This window comes from Sminthopsis crassicaudata, chromosome 6 (assembly GCF_048593235.1).
Source record: "Sminthopsis crassicaudata isolate SCR6 chromosome 6, ASM4859323v1, whole genome shotgun sequence".
NCBI classification, from domain to species: Eukaryota; Metazoa; Chordata; class Mammalia; order Dasyuromorphia; family Dasyuridae; genus Sminthopsis; species Sminthopsis crassicaudata.
This window is the reverse complement of record NC_133622.1, coordinates 28,452,530-28,471,196: the sequence shown is the minus strand read 5'-3', so window position 1 is coordinate 28,471,196 and position 18,667 is coordinate 28,452,530. Positions and strand designations below refer to the sequence as shown.

Sequence of the window (18,667 nt, the reverse complement as noted above, 5' to 3'; positions counted from 1 at the left end):
ACGCAGGCCCAGCATCTCTAATATGATGGAGAAACTCTTATTGTTGACTCTCCTCCCTCCCCAGGTATAGAAATTGGAAGGTTATTATCTATTATATCGTCTCTTATGTAATATTTTCAGAAGTAAGCCCCAGGTTGATTAATCACCCATTTGTACCAATATTTATCAGGAGCACATAATCACACAGAGTAGTTTCCATCTATAGCAATAATAATAATAATTATAATTCAAATGTATAGATGTGAAAGCTTTAATTCTAAATCTAAAATTCTTTAGAAAGCTATTTTATCTCATCATCCTCGTTCTGGAGAATTTTCCTCATCCCCATTTTGCTGACAAAAAGACTGAGTTAGAAGTACGTGATCTTGGGCTGTTTCTGGATCTCAATCTCTTCGTCTGTAAAATGAGATGAAGAGGGAAATAAATTCCTCCATTATCTTTGCCAAGAGAACCCCAAATGGGGTCATAAAGAGTTGGACACGAGTGAAAGAAATGGACTTAACAGCTGTTTTTATGTCATAACTGAAGAAAGGCCTATTTGCCAGGTCATTCCATGGAATCCTACATGCTTTTTATATCCTACTACATAGCTTTCTTTTCAAAAGTCTTCATCAAATCACCAGCTTTCCTGATTTATTCCTGTTTCCCAGGCCAGAGGTCCTAAATGAGGGATCACCACGAATTTATACATATATGTATATATAGGTATATATATATATGTGGTTTAATGTTAATTTGTTGTTTTTTCCTCTGTACCTCTACATGTGGCTGATCATCTTGGAATTATCTCAGAAGATAATTAATCCAAGAGAAAAATGGTCAAAGGAGATAGACTTTTCTTTTTCCTGTTGTTCCCAAGGCATTAAGATGGCTTTACAATCTGAAGAAAATATAATCAAATTCATATAATTATTACTAGAAAAAATCTATAGCTAATTTTTCAATATTTTAAAAATTCTTCTAAAACAATTTAGCTAAGAATCTATTCAACAAAGAATATTTTCTATGATCCCTCCCACCAAATGCATCAGGTTCTTTTTTTTTTTAAGTAATAATTATAATGTCATCATAAGTAATAAAGAGGAGTCATGGCAGAATGGAAAGAAAATAGCCTTAGGATTATGAAAACATGAGTTCAAGTCCTGTTTTCTTTACACGCATAATCTCTTTGACAATGGAAAAAAAAAATCACTTAATGGAAACAAAAAACCTCGGGTATATTAACCACTTTGTAGTTTAGTTTTTTTCATTTTGGGGAATTGTAAGGCTTGATATTTCACTGGACTGTTGTAGAGATTAATGATGAAAAGCTTTATGAATTCATTAATTTAAAAATAATAAACTTTCTCAAAGTGTAAAAAAAAATCACTTAACCCTTTAATATCCAAAATGATTCTATATGATAAATTCTAGAAGAGTTGCAGATTTGTATCAGGATAGGAATTTACATACTGAGAGTTCTTCATACAGATGAAATCAGGTTGAGGAGAGAGAGACAGAGACAGAAACAGAGACAGAGAGGCAGACAGACACACAGAGACAGAGAAACAGGGAGAGGAAAGAAAAAAACAACTTAAAACTATTTTCTCTACAAGCTAAAATATATAGATTTAAATGAAATTTTACCTCCTTTGAAAATATTCTAGAATAAATACTACTCCACAAATATATTCTTTTTTAAAGAACTGGTTGGTTGAGATTATTTTCATGAAGGACAAAGGTAAGAGGCTCTATCTTGACAAGTCTTTCAGAAATATCTTTGGGTTAAATTTCAGGAAGAGACACGGTGTTTATTTTGGCAGAGGCACACTAATGGAGTTCTTAGCTGTCATTAGGAAAATAATAATGACAAATTAGCTTATGCTTTTTTTAGGTTCTAGATTTGTTCAAAAACAAATACAAAACCCATATACATGGTAGTTACAAAGAGGAACAAAGGGTCAGAAAAGTCTTCGTGATTTAATCTAAAAAAATTCTTTTTACAATCCTCCCATTTCTTACCAGTCTCCCTTTTAAATGTTTTTTTTTAAAATCCTCTCAAAGTAATACATTTTAATGTATTCCATAAATATTGCATACTTTTTAATACATTTATTCACCGATATACATCCCCTCCCCTGCCTCCCTGTCCACCTTGATAAATTGTACCAAAGGAAGGAAAGCCTGGAAGTATCTGTATATGAAGATTCACCATCTCAAACTTCTATTAAATCCTTTTTGATCAAATTTTGAAAAAACTGTTAGGATATATCGAAACCCCAAAACATAGAGAAAGACAATTTCCCTCCACCTAAAAGAGGTAGAAGAGAACTGCAGTTGTCCAGCCTATCAAGAAAATAATTCATAGAAATGATCAGTCATAACCAAGGCATAAGCAAAGCTGAGTCAAAATTCAACTAAACCTCACTTCTTCAAGCAGGTATAGACTATAGATGGACAAACAAGCGAAAAATGATCCCGGAACCCAGATTCTTAAATTCTAATGTATGGCTTGGTATAGAGGGATCTGAATTCTAAATGCAATAGCATAAAACCTCGCTGGGAATACTACATTTATCTATCTCCAGAATGTAGTCTTTACTATCCCTATCCAGCTCCCAGAGCCTTCCCTTTCCATCACCCCTAACTCTCCAGCTGGCTAGCACAATGGTCAGATCTCGACTCCAGTACTGGTTCTGAGCCCAAATCTGACCTTGGCCATTAGTTCTGTGACCATGAGCAAGTCGCTTTAATCTCAATCTTCCTTAACTTCTCCATCTGTCAGGTGGGGATAACAATAGCATCTTCTTCCCAGAGTTGGTATAAGGATGAAATAAGATAAAATTTATAATTCACTTTATAAAGCTTAAAGTGCTATAAATAAGTGTTTGCTATTATTTTTTCACATTCCTACATTAAGCCTTTCTTTTCAATTTCCTTTTCTTCCTTTTATTTCTAAAAAATCAGGGTTCCTTCAAATCTGTCAGTTGGTACCATGGTGGTGATTACAATCACATGGGGATTTCAGGTTTCTGGAAGTGACTGAGAAAACCACAATTACAAATTGAGTTATTGGCTATTTCTGGTGTTAGCGTGGACCTTAACCAAACCATGGAGTCTTCTTGGGGCAAGTGAACCCCACAAAACCAGATGACCCTCTGGATGGCAGGGACCTCGCCCTTATTAATGGAGGTGGAAGGATTTAGAGCTCGGATGGATACCGGAGATCAATCTGTGATCTAATCTACCTCCCTCAGGATGGCCAAAGTACATGTTCCTGCATTACATGTCAAATAATGGTGCCATATTCATCACCCTACAATCTGAAAGGGTAAAGACTGATGAAAAATAGCTTCAAAAGGCTCAACATCTTTATTTTTAAAAATTATATATATATGTATATATATACATATATATCCATCTCTTTTTTTTATGATTATGACTGAAGGCCCCTTCTTCATCTCAGAAGCCAGAAAAAATTATTTCTTTTAACTCAAAATTCATCAGGGAAAACTGAGGGAGGGAAGGAGACATACACACACACACACAGAGGGGAGGGAGAGAGAGAGAGAGAGAGACAGAGAGAGAGAGAGAGAGAGAGAGGGGGGGGGGGAAGAGGAGGAGGAGGAGAGAGAGAGAGAGAGAGAGAGAGAGAGAGAGAGAGAGAGAGAGAGAGAGAGAGAGAGAGAGAGAGAGAGAGAGAGAGAGAGAGAGAGAGAGAGAGGGAGAGAGAGAAGGAGAGAGAGACAGAGAGAGACAGAGAGAGACAGAGACTGAGAGACAGAGAAAGTCTGGGCTCAACATCTTTATGATGTTAAATGAGGGACAACAGTGGACTGACTTCCACTCTCAAGACTAATATATTTACTCAGCTACTGACAAAGAAGGGGAAAAGTGGTTCTATCAGTGTCTATAAATAAATTTGATTAAGAAGAAAACCAGTTAGCAAAGAAGGAGGGAGTGATAGAAAAAAAGCACAAGAGTAAAAGATCAACCCCTTACCCCCACAGGCTGAGCATGAGGACCTCTCAGGAAGTCATATTATCTTAAGTTCCTAATAACAACACTTCCCATGACCTTGAAGTCCAGAACAAGATTTATTTAAAATAAAAGTCATTGTAATTTTAAAAATTCACACTTTTTGGGGGGATAAGCTTGTGATGTCACCAGTGTAGGTGGGAGAATTTCTTCACTAATGTGAAAAGAGAAGCATCTTTTTTGCATTTATAGTCTTAGAAAGTGAATTGAGATTCTCTGAGGAAAAAAGGCTTTCCCAGAGTCACATAGCCAAAATGTGTGAGAGGCCCAGGAGGAAGAGCCTGGGACTTCCGGAGTCCCACAGCAGCTTTCCATTCTCTAGCCCTTCCTTGGTATCTGACAAAAATTAGAAATCGCATATCTATGATAAATATATTTATATAACAGAATATATAATGCATAAAGCCTTATATGAGTAAACACACACACACACACACACACACACACACACACACACACACACACACACAGTAAAATGTACTACCGTACAGAGCTTTGCCCGGCCCACAGCACCCCGTGTTGCTTCCTGCTGTATCCATGCCAAATGCTGCCCATTTGGCCTTCTTCCTTCCACCCCTTTTCCAACTCTGCTTCTGAGAAGGGGAACCAAATCAACCCTAACATTCCTGAGAAGGAGGCAACAGTCAGGGTCCTCCAACCATCATCCCTATAGATCATCTAGCTGTATCAATGAAAGTTCCATTAGGGTAATACCTGACTTGTGCTTATTTGTACTGGATTTTTATACCCAGTGCTAAACCTAGTACCTGGCATACAGTAAGCACTTAATACATGCTTTTTCATTCATCTTTAATCAATCAATCAACAAGCATTTAATAAGTTTCTAATATATACCAGGCACTGAGGACAAAGTAAAATAAAATGGTCCCCACATATAACCTATAAATAAGTAACTTAAAAAATATTGTCTCTTATTTTCTCTTCATTAGAACATGTGAACAGCAGTGAGAACCAGGGCAGAACTGTGTTCTACTTCCAGTTAGGAAGAGGAAAGCCTTCCAAGCTCAGCTTCATGGTCCTCAGTTGGTTCTCTCCAACAAGAGTCCAGGGGAAAGATCTGTCAGGATTTGACTCTCTCTCCTTCCAGTGCAAAAGCTGCCAATAAAGATGCTAATTTTTCCAAAGCAGACTAACTTCAAAAGGTCAGTTAATATTTGTGGGGGGAAAGAATCCAAACTGGCAGCACAAGAAAAAAAATAGTACAAAAGAGTTTACCTCAGGGACTAAGGAACTGTGGGAAAAGAAGCAGCAAGTAGCTATTAGAACTCTGGGAAAAGATAGCAAAGAAAAATGAACTGAGAATTGCAATTTTCCATACAACTTAATTCTGCCAGGCGTTCTTGAATCAGGAAAATTCTTGCATAATTTAGCCACTCTCTAATATTTACCCAGCATAATCTGGCTTGAAAACATGGCAGAATCAGACCTCCCCTAGATGGAATTTTATCACAATTCACTGAAATGGGACATCTACAGCAACTGCTGCACTTCAAAAAGCTCATACCCCACATTCATATCAAGCTGCCTCACAGAAAGGCCGAAGCACATCTCGATTTTCCCCTAGTGTCTTTGTATTTGTAACTCCTGTCCCAAAGCCTATTGCCATGGAACTCTCTCCTTATTCATGGAGATGAAGACCCCTTCTAGAATAGCAAGAGGACTTGAATTTCCCCCTAAATGGAATTTGGAGGAGTGGAAATAATGAAGAAAATTGAAGCTGAATTTTACTTAAGCAGCTCAGGCCATTATACCCTGACCGCATCCGATGTGGTTACGTGAAATTACGTTTAATTTGCATAATGGCACAAAGACTTTTTCCAGCACTAAAAGCTTAATTATATCACCTACCTTCTTGTGTTCTTGCACATAAAACATCCCTGTGGTACAAAGGAAATTAAAAGCTGAGTCTGTGAATCGGGAGCTCATCAGGGGAAAGTCTGAAGAACAAGCTCCTATTTGTTTAGCCAAAAGTCCGGCAAGGAGGTCCTACTGACTCTGAAGTGAGGGAATTTGCTCAGGGATAGACTGGAAATTAGAAATGTTGGGAACAAAAGGACTTAGAGATGAAGAGAAGTAGAGAAATAGATTTCTAGGCGCAATCCAGTAGAAAGCCAAAAGAGCTCTTCAAAAAAATTCAAGAGGGATGGGGGATAGGTACAGCAGAGTCTGCATTTATATTCCAGTCTTTATTTTGAGGAAAAGATCCTTTTATTAGGCAGCACAAAAGATCCTTTTATTAGGCAGCACAGAATACCAGGAAGGCAGACGGATCAGCAAAGTCAGGCGATCCACGTTCGAATCCTAGCTCCTACACTAAGCTAGGTACAGCTCTTTGAGCATGTTTCCACCTTTGTAACTTGGGGATAATAATCAGACTTGCCTTACCCACCTCACAGGGCTATCAGGAAGCTGTTTTGTGAATAATGTAGAAATAGAAAAATGAGTTTTTACTATCCCAAGATTCTTGCAACTCATCCTCCCAATCCCCAAGCTCAGTATGTGGCTAATTTACAGTAATAACTTCAAAATTCATTGTCTCTATTGCCATGCCATAAAGGAGATACATAAATTTAACAGCAAAGGCATTTTACTGAGGTATTAAGTAGCACAAATATCAGTTAATAAGAACATATTATGTCCTATGTGCCAGGCCCTGAGCTAGGTACTGGGAATGCAGAGGGAAAAAAATAATCCCTGCTCTCAAAGACTCTCTTGGGAGAGACAGGAATGACCTTCTTACTCCAGATCTTACAGAGAATATATTTTTTGTATTTCAATAAAGTACTGATCACGAAATTTTGTGTCCTATAGTCATCTGTGTTTGTATCATATTCCCCCCTACCAAACTACAGGCTCCATGAGTACTGTTGGCCACAGCAGACAATTAATAAGTGTTTACTGGATAAATTATTTCTTCTCTTTCAAGATCAAAGCTGATAAGCCTTGAGCTGCATTGGGTTTTCTTTCTCCAGTAGCTTGTTTTATAGAAAGCGTCAGATAAAATCATTCTCAGCCTTTCTAAATTTCTTACAGTATTTCTTTTGCCAAGTCCATATTCCAATGCTCTTCGCCATTTCCAGTGAGGAAATTTCACAAGTCAGCATCGTTGGTTAAATCGGTTAAATTTCCAAGTTATCAGGTGGGAACCACATCCTTTCTGACTACTGGGGATACTTGGCACTTGATCAATAGGAGATAAAATATAGACAATGTTCAAAAGATAAGGTTTTAAGGGTCTATCTATCCATTTATCCCTCCATCCATTTATCTATTTCTCCATTCATTTATCCATCCATCCATCCATTTATCTATCCATCTATCCATCCATTCATTCATCTATCTCTGCATCTGTCTACCTATCTATCCACCTATCCCTCCCTCCCTCCCTCCCTCTCTCTCTCTCTCTCTCTCTCTCTCTCTCTCTCTCTCTCTGTCTCTCTCTCTGTCTCTCTGTCTCTCTCTCTCTGTCTCTCTGTCTCTCTCTCTCTCTGTCTCTCTGTCTCTGTCTCTCTGTCTCTCTGTCTCTCTCTTCCTCTCTCTCACAGATTTTAGAATTCCAATTTCTAAATCAAGTTTAGGCAAGGTACTCACAAACTAACAACACACATCTGTGACAATGATTCATTTGCATGCCCAACATGTCCCCGGTTTTCTTCAGGTTATGAATCATGTTATGATTCTTCACTGAGTTAAAATATTATCTTTTGTTTGAGATTAAACATTATAGTTGCAACAACAAAGTAATCAGATGGTATTTTGGGCTCTCAGCCAATCTGAGCAACCTCTAAATAATCTGACCAATAATGAATGTCCAGATAAATTGTCTTAGTCTGAGGAATTTTTCCACCTCAACAGCAAATTGTAGAACTTAAATGATTTGGATAATTACTACCTCCTCCACTTGAATTTGGACCCAGCTGGCTCTAGAGGGGAAAGGGAGGCAGGTAATATTGCCCAGCCTTCCCTCACTGAAATCCAATTCACTTGTAGACCATGACGTCCCCTCCCTGCTGTCGTGGGTCCTTTTGGGCGAACAACAATTTGTCCAGAACAAAACGGTCTGAAAGAATCTTAGAAATTGGAAACATTTATCTGATAAAGGAACATCTCCATACAAACTAGTAACTAACCATAGAGAAAATCATTTAACTGTGTCTGTGCCATCTGCCTATGAGTGGAGTCTGCAAGTAAAATGTTTGTAAAATCAGTTTCATACAATAGGAAAGTCCAACTCCTGCCTCTGCCTCTGGTTAGCTGTGACCCTGGATAAGTAATTGTCTTCCTCATCTATAAATAGGGGGGCTTTACAATATTGTTCCTGAGGTGCCCCTTCCACTATGGATCTCAAAGACTTAACCATTCGATGCAGCTTTCTAGAAACAAAGAAATCATCCGTAAGTTTCCTCAGCAAGTAAAATCCATGTAAGAATGACCTGATGGAAACAATTCTGAGCTGAGAGACCTGGGTCCTTGTTCTGGCTCTTCCCTCCACAATCATAATAAATAAGTCACAGAAGCCTCGGTGCCTACCATTCCCACTGCTATGATAGTGGAAGCAAAGGCAGCTAAGGTGCCTCCAGCCCACACTGGCAGGTGGCTGCAGCAAGGCCAGTTGGAACAGGTTTGCCCGGGCACACGGTGCCATCCCAGCAAGATAAAGGTCTGAGCAGTATCGAGGAGGCAAGGTCAGAGGGGAAATCCAAGGACTGGAGTCCCTGGACTCCAGCCAGCATAAGAGGCAGGAGTACTGGTTCCCCCCAGAGTCCCCGAGCCATGTAAGGGATTGTTTACCCATCTTCCCACTGAGTGAGCCACATAGAATACAGCAGATTACATTCCTTAATAAAGTGCCCACAGCTCTGGAGGCATCCAGCCCCGACAAGAAGCACAACGGCCGTCTCCCCGAAACAAGTCTCTAGCATTGTGTGTTCCATCGTACTCAGGGGATTACTGACTGGTTTTGCTGAAATGCTTTTCTTCATCTTTATTTGCTTTCTTTGTTAAAATGGATTGCTTAAAATGTCTGTAGCAGCCCTTTAAGAAACTGGAAACTGAGTGGATGCCTATCAGCTGGGGAATGACTGAGAAAGTTATCGTCTATGAGTGTTATGGAATATTGCTGTTCTGTAAGAAATGATTTCTGAAAAGCCTGGAAGGTCTGACTGATGCTAAGTGAAGGGAGCAGAACCAGGAGAGCACTGTACACAGCAACAAGATTAGGGGATGATCAACTGTGGCTCTTTTCAATAATGAGGCGGTTCAGGCTAATTCCAATAGACTTGAGATGGAGAGAACCATCCGCATCCAGAGAGAGAATTGTAGTCTGCATGTGGATCAAAGCAGAGTATTTTTTCACCTTGTGTTACTATTTGCTTGATTTTTTTCCTTTTTCCTTTTTTTCCTTTTTGACCTGATTTTTCTTGCACAGAATGATGAATACAGAAACATGTTTAAAAGAATTGCACATATTTAACCTGTATTGAATAGCTTGCTGTCTAGGGAAAGAGGGAAAAGGAGAGTGAGGGGAAAAAATTGGAACACAACATTTTGCAAAGATGAATGTTAAAAACTATCATTGCATGTATTTGAAAAAATAAAAAGGTATTATAAAAATGGATTGCTTTCTTGGTAGAGGAAAGGGAAACATATTCAGAAATGATGGTGATAAAACACTAAAGATATCAATAAAAATATTTTTTAAAAGAATATTCTTTCTAAGACTTTTCTGAAGGTCCACTGATCAGCTGTGCTTATTGTATCGATTCAGAATTATAACTCCATAAAACTTCGATTAACCCGAATGCCAAGATATGGTGTGGGGTGGGAGATAGGCATGTAAAGGAATTTTTTGGTTAATTCATAGATAATATCAGAGTTAACCAGAATTTTAATATGGTCAAAAATGTTAAAAAATATATTAATTTCTTAAAGAGGGAAACAATTTGGTTGTAACTTCTAGAAACAAGGCAAAAATTACCAGCTCTGTCTCAGCTCTTGGATATTACCTGGTAAAACGACAGATAAATTTCATGATACAAAAATTAGATAACGAGAACATGATGGGAATCCAAAGGATCTTAGGCACCCAAATCTAAATATCAAGGAGCATCGTCTTTCCCTTTCCCAGAAGTTTCCAGTGAGGAAAAAGCAAGGTAATAAAAGACACACTTGACCTAAGGAACTCTTGATGGGCTGGCTAGGTGTGTAGCCCTAAGTCTGCTCCATAAAAGAGCTGACCATTCCCGAAGGGCATGGGCTGGCTCACCAAGAGGTCTATAAATATCCACTGCTTACCAACTGTTAATTCGGGGAGGTGGTCAACGATAGTGACAATTCTGCAGGGAAATAATGGGCAGCAGCTTCAGACAGCTAGAGCAGACTCCTGGGTGTTTTCTGGACTAGAAATATTCCCTTTCCCAAGGTGGTAACTTGGGAAAATGTTCCTTCATGTCTTTGTTATTTAACTTGGTGTTCTGTCTTATTACCTGACCTTTACTGATGGATTCCATGTATTAAAACTGGTTTAGCTTGGGAGATAATATCACAGATAGGGGTTCAGAATGGAGAGGCTTTCAATAACCATTGATCCACCTGGATGTAGTTTCCAAGAAGCCATGTTGAAGGATTCTTGGGCTGCATCTAATTTTTTAACAATTACAATATATAGCAATAGAATTTAATTTTTTTTCTTAGTCACTTGACATCTTGCTGTATCTCAGTCTCTTCTCATTTCCAGTCCATCCTCCCCCAGTTGCCAAGTAATCTCCTTAAGGTGTGTAGACTTACTATTTCACGCTTCTACTCAAAAACCTCAACTGGCTTCCTATTACCTCTAGAATAAAAAAGCAAATTCCTCAGGCTGGTTTTCAAAATCCTCTATAATCCAGCTCCTATCTAGCTGTACCAGCCTTTTCCATATCATTTTTCTTCATGACAGTCACAATGAACCACTAGCTGATCCCTGAATTCATCATTCTATCTCCCACCTCCACAAAATGTGTCCCCCTAGCCTGGAATATACTCCTTCCTCAATTCTTAGCAGGCTTATTGTTCTTCAAGGCCTGATCCACCCCCAACGCCCAGTTGTCTCTTCAAATTGCCTTGGATTTACTTTTCAATGTATTTGGTCCCTCCCCCACTCCATCCAATCCTTTCTTGAAGAATTTGTTTCTGTGTAACATGGAGCCTTGCACATAACAGGAATTTCATAAATGTATAATTAAATCAATTTATTACATTATAAAAATAAGATGGCTCTAAGAAGATCTGTATAAGCAAAATATTCATGAGAACTATAACTCCTAGAAGGTAGTAAGTAACTTTTTAAAAAATATCTGCTAACACCAAATTACCCAAGAATCAGCCTTTATTTTACCTACTTCTTCCTAAACTGAAGTTTGTAAGACAGTTCACTTGTATTTTTAAAGATATAAATTTTTCTCCAATTTTATAATGTTGTCAATGGTAAAATAAACTTCACTGTAACAAATTTTATTTTACCTACAACTTTTCAAAAATGTGTCACTTTTATAAATCAAGTGATATTCATGAATAAAAATCATAAGCCAACATTTATATCATACAAAACCATTTAAAATGTAATTTCATTTGATCCTTATGATACATTCTATGAGTTAGGTGCTATTATTATTATTCCCATTTTATAGACGAAGAAAATAAGGCTGACAAAGGTTAAGTGACTGGCTCTGAATCACATAACTAGGAATAAAATTAGGTCTTCCTGATTCCAAATTTAACGTTCTATCCATCGCGTTGTCTCTTGACTCCGGCCATTTCAGTAAGCTCTCTGTCTCCCCTCTCTACTTATAACACATGTCATGGTCAGTCTCACGTAACACAGAATACATGATATTTCAGAAACACAACATCATTAAAAAGTTCTCTTCATAAAAAATAAATAACATGGAGGAATATCAAAGGAAGGCTAAAATCCCTAAGCAACCATAAGATTGATGTATTTCAAAGAGTTTTTCTTAAGTATTTTGCTAAATGTATCCCAAAGAAATATTCTTAGATGCAAATTAATTTTAAAGGTCAATTATATATTTAATTCACTCGTTGAGTCTTTAACAAGAAAAGTGGCAACTACTAATAGTAAAAAGAATCTATAAAGCATTGGTGAAAATGAAATGCCATATAGGTGATTTTTTATTATTATTAAATAAATACCAACTTTTAAAAAAAGCTTTCAAAAAAAAAAGTTTTCCGTAAGACATGCTAATGAAGACCTCAGATTCATATCCTGTGTCAAAAATAAACCATGCAGTCCTGTCTCCTGGGCCTAAACTTCACAATAAATGCTTTAGAGTTCATGCAGTCCTGGACATTCTTTTTATAGATGAAAAATAGAATCCTTGCCAATCCTTGCACCAAGCAACTGAACTTCATCTTCCAGAGTGTTGATTACCTGACCCTGGTACACTGCTCCCTGTAATATTTCTCTGAGTCATCCCCTCAAACCAAACGACACAATGAGTCAGGATGAGGTTTGGGACTCTCCAAGGGGTTTTATATAGAAAAACTACCCCATGCTTCTCTAGATATAGTCATCTCTATATCTACAATATATATAAGATATATTTTTTTCATATGTACTGTATGTATATACTGTGTACATATATTCATATGTGTAGAGACTGTGAAATATAATATATTTTATAATAAAAATATATAAATATAAAAATAAAATTTTAGAATAAAAAATTGTGATAACTAATAAGGAAACGCCTGAAGCAATCCCGTTTTGTAGACCGAAAGTAGAAAAACAATAATATTGTAAAGATAATCAAATCTGAAAGAATTACGAAATTTAATCACCCTCATGATCAACCACAGTTCCAAAAGACTCATGATGAACCAAGCTGGCCACATCCAGATAGAGTTTGATGGGCTCAGAATGCAGAGAGAAGCCTCTTTTCTTTTTTTCTTTCTTTTTTGTGGATAAGACTAACACAGACATTTGGCATGACTCTATGTATTTATAACATATTTTGTTTTTCTTTCTTTTTCAATGGGCTGAGAGTAGGGAAAGGAGGGAGAAAATTAAAAACTAAATAGAAAATTAAATTTAAAAACAATTTAAAAATAAGATGAAAGAAAAAGACTAAATGCAGAATGACAGAAAAATAAGGATGTCTGAAAATTAGACCCTTTGCTCTTCAGGTGATTCACTCAGTATAATTTTTCTTTCCAGGATTTAAGATATTAAAGAAAAATAATCAATTGGCAAACATGACTAATTGATAAGATATGCAGACAAATGTAAAACCTATCAAAAATGATTATGTAATTGGGTTCTATTTAAAAGGGATTTGAATATGAAGCAATATGGAAATTAATAAACAAAATTATTGCCAAGTAAAACAAAGTAACAAAGAGAACAAAGCTCTTCACTTAGGATCAAGACGTGACAATGGTGTCGATCACATGTCTGAGAGATTTGGGAATACTGGGGGTCACAAGCATGGGTATAACGAGGCAAGTGGACCTATCTGGTATTAATCCTAAAAAAACCTGATTATTCACAGAAAAATATCAGAGCAAAGAAATGTTTCCCTTCAGCTTGGGTCAAGGCAAGCCAAGAGCCATTTATTAAACACTATGTTCTTGGTTCCAGAAACTGGATTCTGGAAACCCAGGTTTGGCTGAGCGTCAAGAACAAAGTGAGCCAAATGGAAGAAATGCTTGGACAAGTATAAGAAAACAAACAAAAAAGGTAGGCACTTACTCACGTAAGGGTAAAAATGAAATCGGCCACAGAGATGGGGAGCAGAGGGAAGAGAAGAAATGTTTATAATAAATGTTATATCACGTGATTCTCACAACCACCCTGCTATTATTAGGGGCTATTATTGTTATCTGGACTTTACAGTTGAGGAAACTGAGACAAAAAGAGGTTTTCAAGTGGCTAAGGTCACACAGTTGGTGTCTGAGACCAGGTCTGAACTCCCGAAGGATCTATCACAACCTACTACGTCCCTGGCTGATCCTCTTTTTCAATTAGCATATAGTATATAATACATCATTTTAAATGAAATATCGATGGTTATGTGCATGGCATATCTCATAGTGTAAAATTAAATGGCTAAAGGAAAAAAGCTCCTCAGTTTTGAAAGCACAGGGCAGAGAGAGTGAGGAGGAACAACCGAGACCTCCATAAAATGAATCTCGGCCAACTCAGATGGACTTGACCTCCGGCACAGCTAACCTTAGACAAAATTACCAGCTGTCGGCGGCAGAAGGACCCCCAGAGACCATCTAGAACAACCCCTGACTTCCCAAGAATCCCCTCGACAATGTCTCCAACGAGAGATCATCCTGGGAGAAACCCAATCCCTTCATTTCAAAGAGTCATCACAAGGGAAACAGTCCTGCCTAATGTCACGGGGTGGTAAATGTCAGCGTCAAGAACCCAACCCAGCCCTCGGATTCCCGGCTCACCAAAATAACTCCTTAGTAACCCTCAGCAGTGGGCCCCGGGAGAGCCAAGTAAAAATAATCTCCGAGGCGACTTTCCTCCCTGAGATCGTGGGAGGGGGCACTCCAGAGGGAGTCTGATCAACGTTTGAGGAGAGTTTTCCAAAGGGGAAAAAATGGACTTGGATACACTTTTGTGAATGAAGGACGTTTTATCCAGCACTTTCTGAAGTCTAGACGACCATCAAAACTAAAATAACCCATCCCCGGTTTTTTCTCCACTATTTCTATTGATCTTCCACTATTTCCCCTACCTATTTCTCCACTCAATCCCTGTGTCTCCCAGCCTCCTCCTCTCTCGCTCCTGTCCTGACAAGCTCTCAAATGCCTCTTTCTCTCGTCCCTCTTCTCCCTTTGTCTGGAGCAGAAGCAATCTTCCCAGGTCATGCGGCTGATAAATGCAGAAAAGCATCAAATACAGGTAGTTCTTGTGTTCAGAAGCACACATACTTAATAGAGTTAAAATTCCCCAGCCACAATTAGACCCACATTAACATGACGGGCCCATCTTAGGGCCCTGATCAAACTCAATTCCCCAGGATCCCCATCTCCTGGCCCAGCCAGTCAAGCCCTGACTCCAGCCCCCTCTCTCTGCCCTGCCTTCTTCACTACAGGGGACAGTCACTGGTCATCCTGGCTCTGGCCTCGCCATTGGACTTCAGTGACTGGAAGAGAGAGGGCGGCTGGTGACGGCACAATTCTACCTCTTGGAAGTACAATTCATTCACAAGATGTCACTGGTCCTCACTGAAAAACAAAGGATGAACCCCAGGGACAGGCTGAAATCCAGACCCACCAACTACCACTAACCAACCCAAGAAACATGGGAAAACTCCACAATTAGGGAAGATTTCCCCCTGGGGGAGCTCCGATGGCCTGAACTCATAAAAGAATACTCTTTTGTAAATAAGAAATTCGAGACAATAATACAGATGTCCTGCCAAAAGGAGCCACACATGGGCAAATGCACGACTGCCTCCTTTCCAGTCTGTCCTTACAGATTTTATGAAAATTCCCACACAATCCACCGAGGGCCAGACCTCCCTCCACCTCCGCTTACTTTGGTTTGATCATCAGCCTTGAAGACGTAGCAGATGCTCTGCTGACTCGCCGCATCTTCCTTAATCAGACAAGCAAAGTAACTTGGGTCCTGGCTGTTATGAATCAGTTTGTGGACCTGTGGGGGCTTATATTCAAAAATGCTGGAACAGATCAGCGGGTCCCACTGCTGACTCTTCCCTGGGTCGGGCTCACACTTCAGGAAGGCAGGAGAGACACAGAGCCGGACTTGATTGGCCACAGGCTCCTTTTTGGGGCGCTCCATACTGAATCTTCGGACCTCTGCTACTACCCAGGGCAACATGGGCATGGTGGTCAGAGAATGGACGGGCAACGAGCCCACCAGCTGAAGGCTGAAGTCCACCGAGATCTCACTGGGAAACATGTATTTCTTGGCTGTAAATGTGATGGGCTCCATCTTGGAAACTGAGAAGAGTCCCCACTGGATTTTTACTTCGGATGAAGTAATTTTTTCTTCTTTTTTAGAGCAAATCTTTTACTTCTGACACAGAACTCTGAAAAGAGATAATGACAATTTCATAATCATGTAGAGAACTTCCTTGTTTTGTGGAGTCATTTTTCAGTCACAAAATGTAGACATAACTCCATTTGGGTTTTTCTTGGAAAAGATACCGGAATGGTTTGCTATTTCCCTCTCCAACAGAACTGAAGTCTAAAGTTAACACAAAGAGTTAAGTGCTGGACTAACTCAATCTCAGAAGAAAAAACTCTTCAAAAGTACAGTACAGATATCAAAATCTATGCTGATGGTCTAGGTGGTACAGTGACTAGGACAACAGGCCTGGAGTGGGGAACGTCTGCATTCAGAGCCTGCCCCAAATATTTGCTAGCTGTGACCCTGGACAAGTGATTCAATTGCTTATACATAAAATGGGAATATACTGGAGAAGGAAATGGCAAACCACATTATCTTTACCAAGAAAACCCCAAATGAGGTCGTGTAGAATCAGACATAACTGAACAACAGGGTTACAAAACACGACTGGACAAGACCATTGTAAAGATTCTAGCATAAAAGCCATCACCAGAGGCAACCACAATAATAACATAATTTGGTGATTTGCCTGAAAGTCTTTCATTCACAGCATCCCAGGTTTGGGTCTGGAAAAAATCCAGAAAACCCCCAAGTTTAACCTCTTCATTTTTCAGATGAGGAAACTAAAATCAAGCAAGATAAGCTAAAATCAATGTGGATGTTATCATAAAATTTTTCACCAGGCTGTTATTAACACAAGGAATTAGGACCAAGGTCAGATGGGTGGTAAATTTCTGAGCTAGGACTTAAACTTCGGTCTTTCTTCCTCTAAGCTCAGTACTCTACTCCCTTTGCCACCTAATTAAACTGTATTTTCAAAAATAAAAAAAATTAAAGGCATGCACACTCAATATAGTTATGCTTTTAAATTTTAAAACCCAGAAAAATGGTTATTTATTCAGAGCAGAAATATTGTTTTATCCATGAATTAATAAACTAATTTTGAGACATAGATTCTTTAAGGTAAAAGGTGACTGAAAAACCTTTAGGCACATTAAAAATAATCCTGTGAAATCTCTTTTTCTTAAAAGATATACATTCAAATACAATTTCTCTGAAATTTGGATTTGGAATTTGGACCTAGTGGCTGTCTTTCTTACTATAAGTTGTGTACTTCCATATAAATAAATATCCATCATATATGAGTATTTTATACTTACCCACACATACATACACACACACACACACACACACACACACACACACACCACACACACGTGTGTGTGTGTGTGTGTGTGTGTGTGTGTGTATGCCAATATTTCAATGGCTATCTTTTATTTCATTACTCCCTGGTACTTACACCACATCGGTAGGTGCAGTCCCTCCAATTTAAGGGAGCAGTCAAGAACTCCAATAAGCTCCATGTAAGAAGTGGGCCCAAGAAAACCAGTTCTTCATTTCCCACTTGGTTCTGAAGGCTTTTGGACTTCAGCGGATTTCTCCATCATGTCCCAGTGCTGAGTATCTCCCTTTCAGCTTCCTTTTTTGTATTGCATTTTTTATTAGATTGGGAGCTCCTTGAGGGCAAGAACAATCTCTTTTACATCTGTATCCCCAGTTTAGCACAATTCCTGACATATAAACTTAATAAATGTTTACTGGCTGACTAGCCGACTGAGTAAAAACCCTCTATAACTTTGCAGATAATTTTTGACGTAAAATAAATAAATAAATGTGTTCCTTGGCAGCCACTCTAGCACCAATCCTTTCCAAACGGAGTTCAGTTGGTCCTCAGACAAGAGACATACAGTTCTACCAGACCCGTACTCAAAGCCCTCTCAGCTTCCTAGAAAATGCCCAAGCTTGCATGCCGCCGGCATGGCCCGGAGAGCCCAGGGTCACCCCCACACAGAGATGAGACAGCAGAAGGGAATGTTGATGGAGGAGTTAGAATACATTTCAAGTTGAATTTTAATTAAAAAATCTGATGATAACATCCACATTTAATTTAGATATCTGATAATATAATTCAAGTTTTTTGTTTGTTTACATTTGGGCATTGCTATTCTTGGAGATTTGACAAAAGTCGTTTTCAAACATCTAATTCTCTTTTAAAAAAAAAAAGCTGTATTTTTTTCTTTCATTCAGATGACAAGACCCATGAAATATCTGGCTCAATTTTCGCTTCTGTAACTAAATCTATTTTAAAGTTTTAATCTGTTGACAGTTGCTAATCCCAAGATTGGGGAAGAGGAATGTCCTAGATTATTACAAAGGATATTAATGCAATGATGAAACATGTTCCCTGACAGTGAGGTGATAGACTCCAAGTGCAGACTGAAAAAGATATTTTTGAACATGGCCAATAAGAGAATGTATTTTGTTGGACTATCCATATTAGTTATTTTGTTTGTTTGTTTGTTTATGGGAGGAAAAGAAAATAGATTGTTGTTTGTTGAAAAAAATAATTTTTAAAAGGATATTGATTAAATAATTCATCCATTCAAGAAATATTATAAAATTCTAGCAAGTATTGTAGATGGCATGGTTTTCAACATGATAATAACAGGCACAATA

The 18,667-nt window shown here is 38.4% G+C and overlaps 1 protein-coding gene across 5 annotated transcripts in view; it reads right to left on the bottom strand.

Annotated features, from left to right (window-relative positions):
• TBC1D1 (TBC1 domain family member 1) overlaps nt 1-18,667 on the bottom strand; it is a 212,303-nt gene that overhangs the window by 173,676 nt on the left and 19,960 nt on the right. For all 5 annotated transcript variants that reach the window (XM_074272353.1, XM_074272354.1, XM_074272355.1 and 2 more), the window contains exon 2: nt 15,596-16,109. In XM_074272353.1, coding sequence (XP_074128454.1) covers nt 15,596-16,012 — 417 coding nt within the window. In that variant the 5' untranslated portion in view covers nt 16,013-16,109. The remainder of the gene's footprint in view (nt 1-15,595; nt 16,110-18,667) is intronic.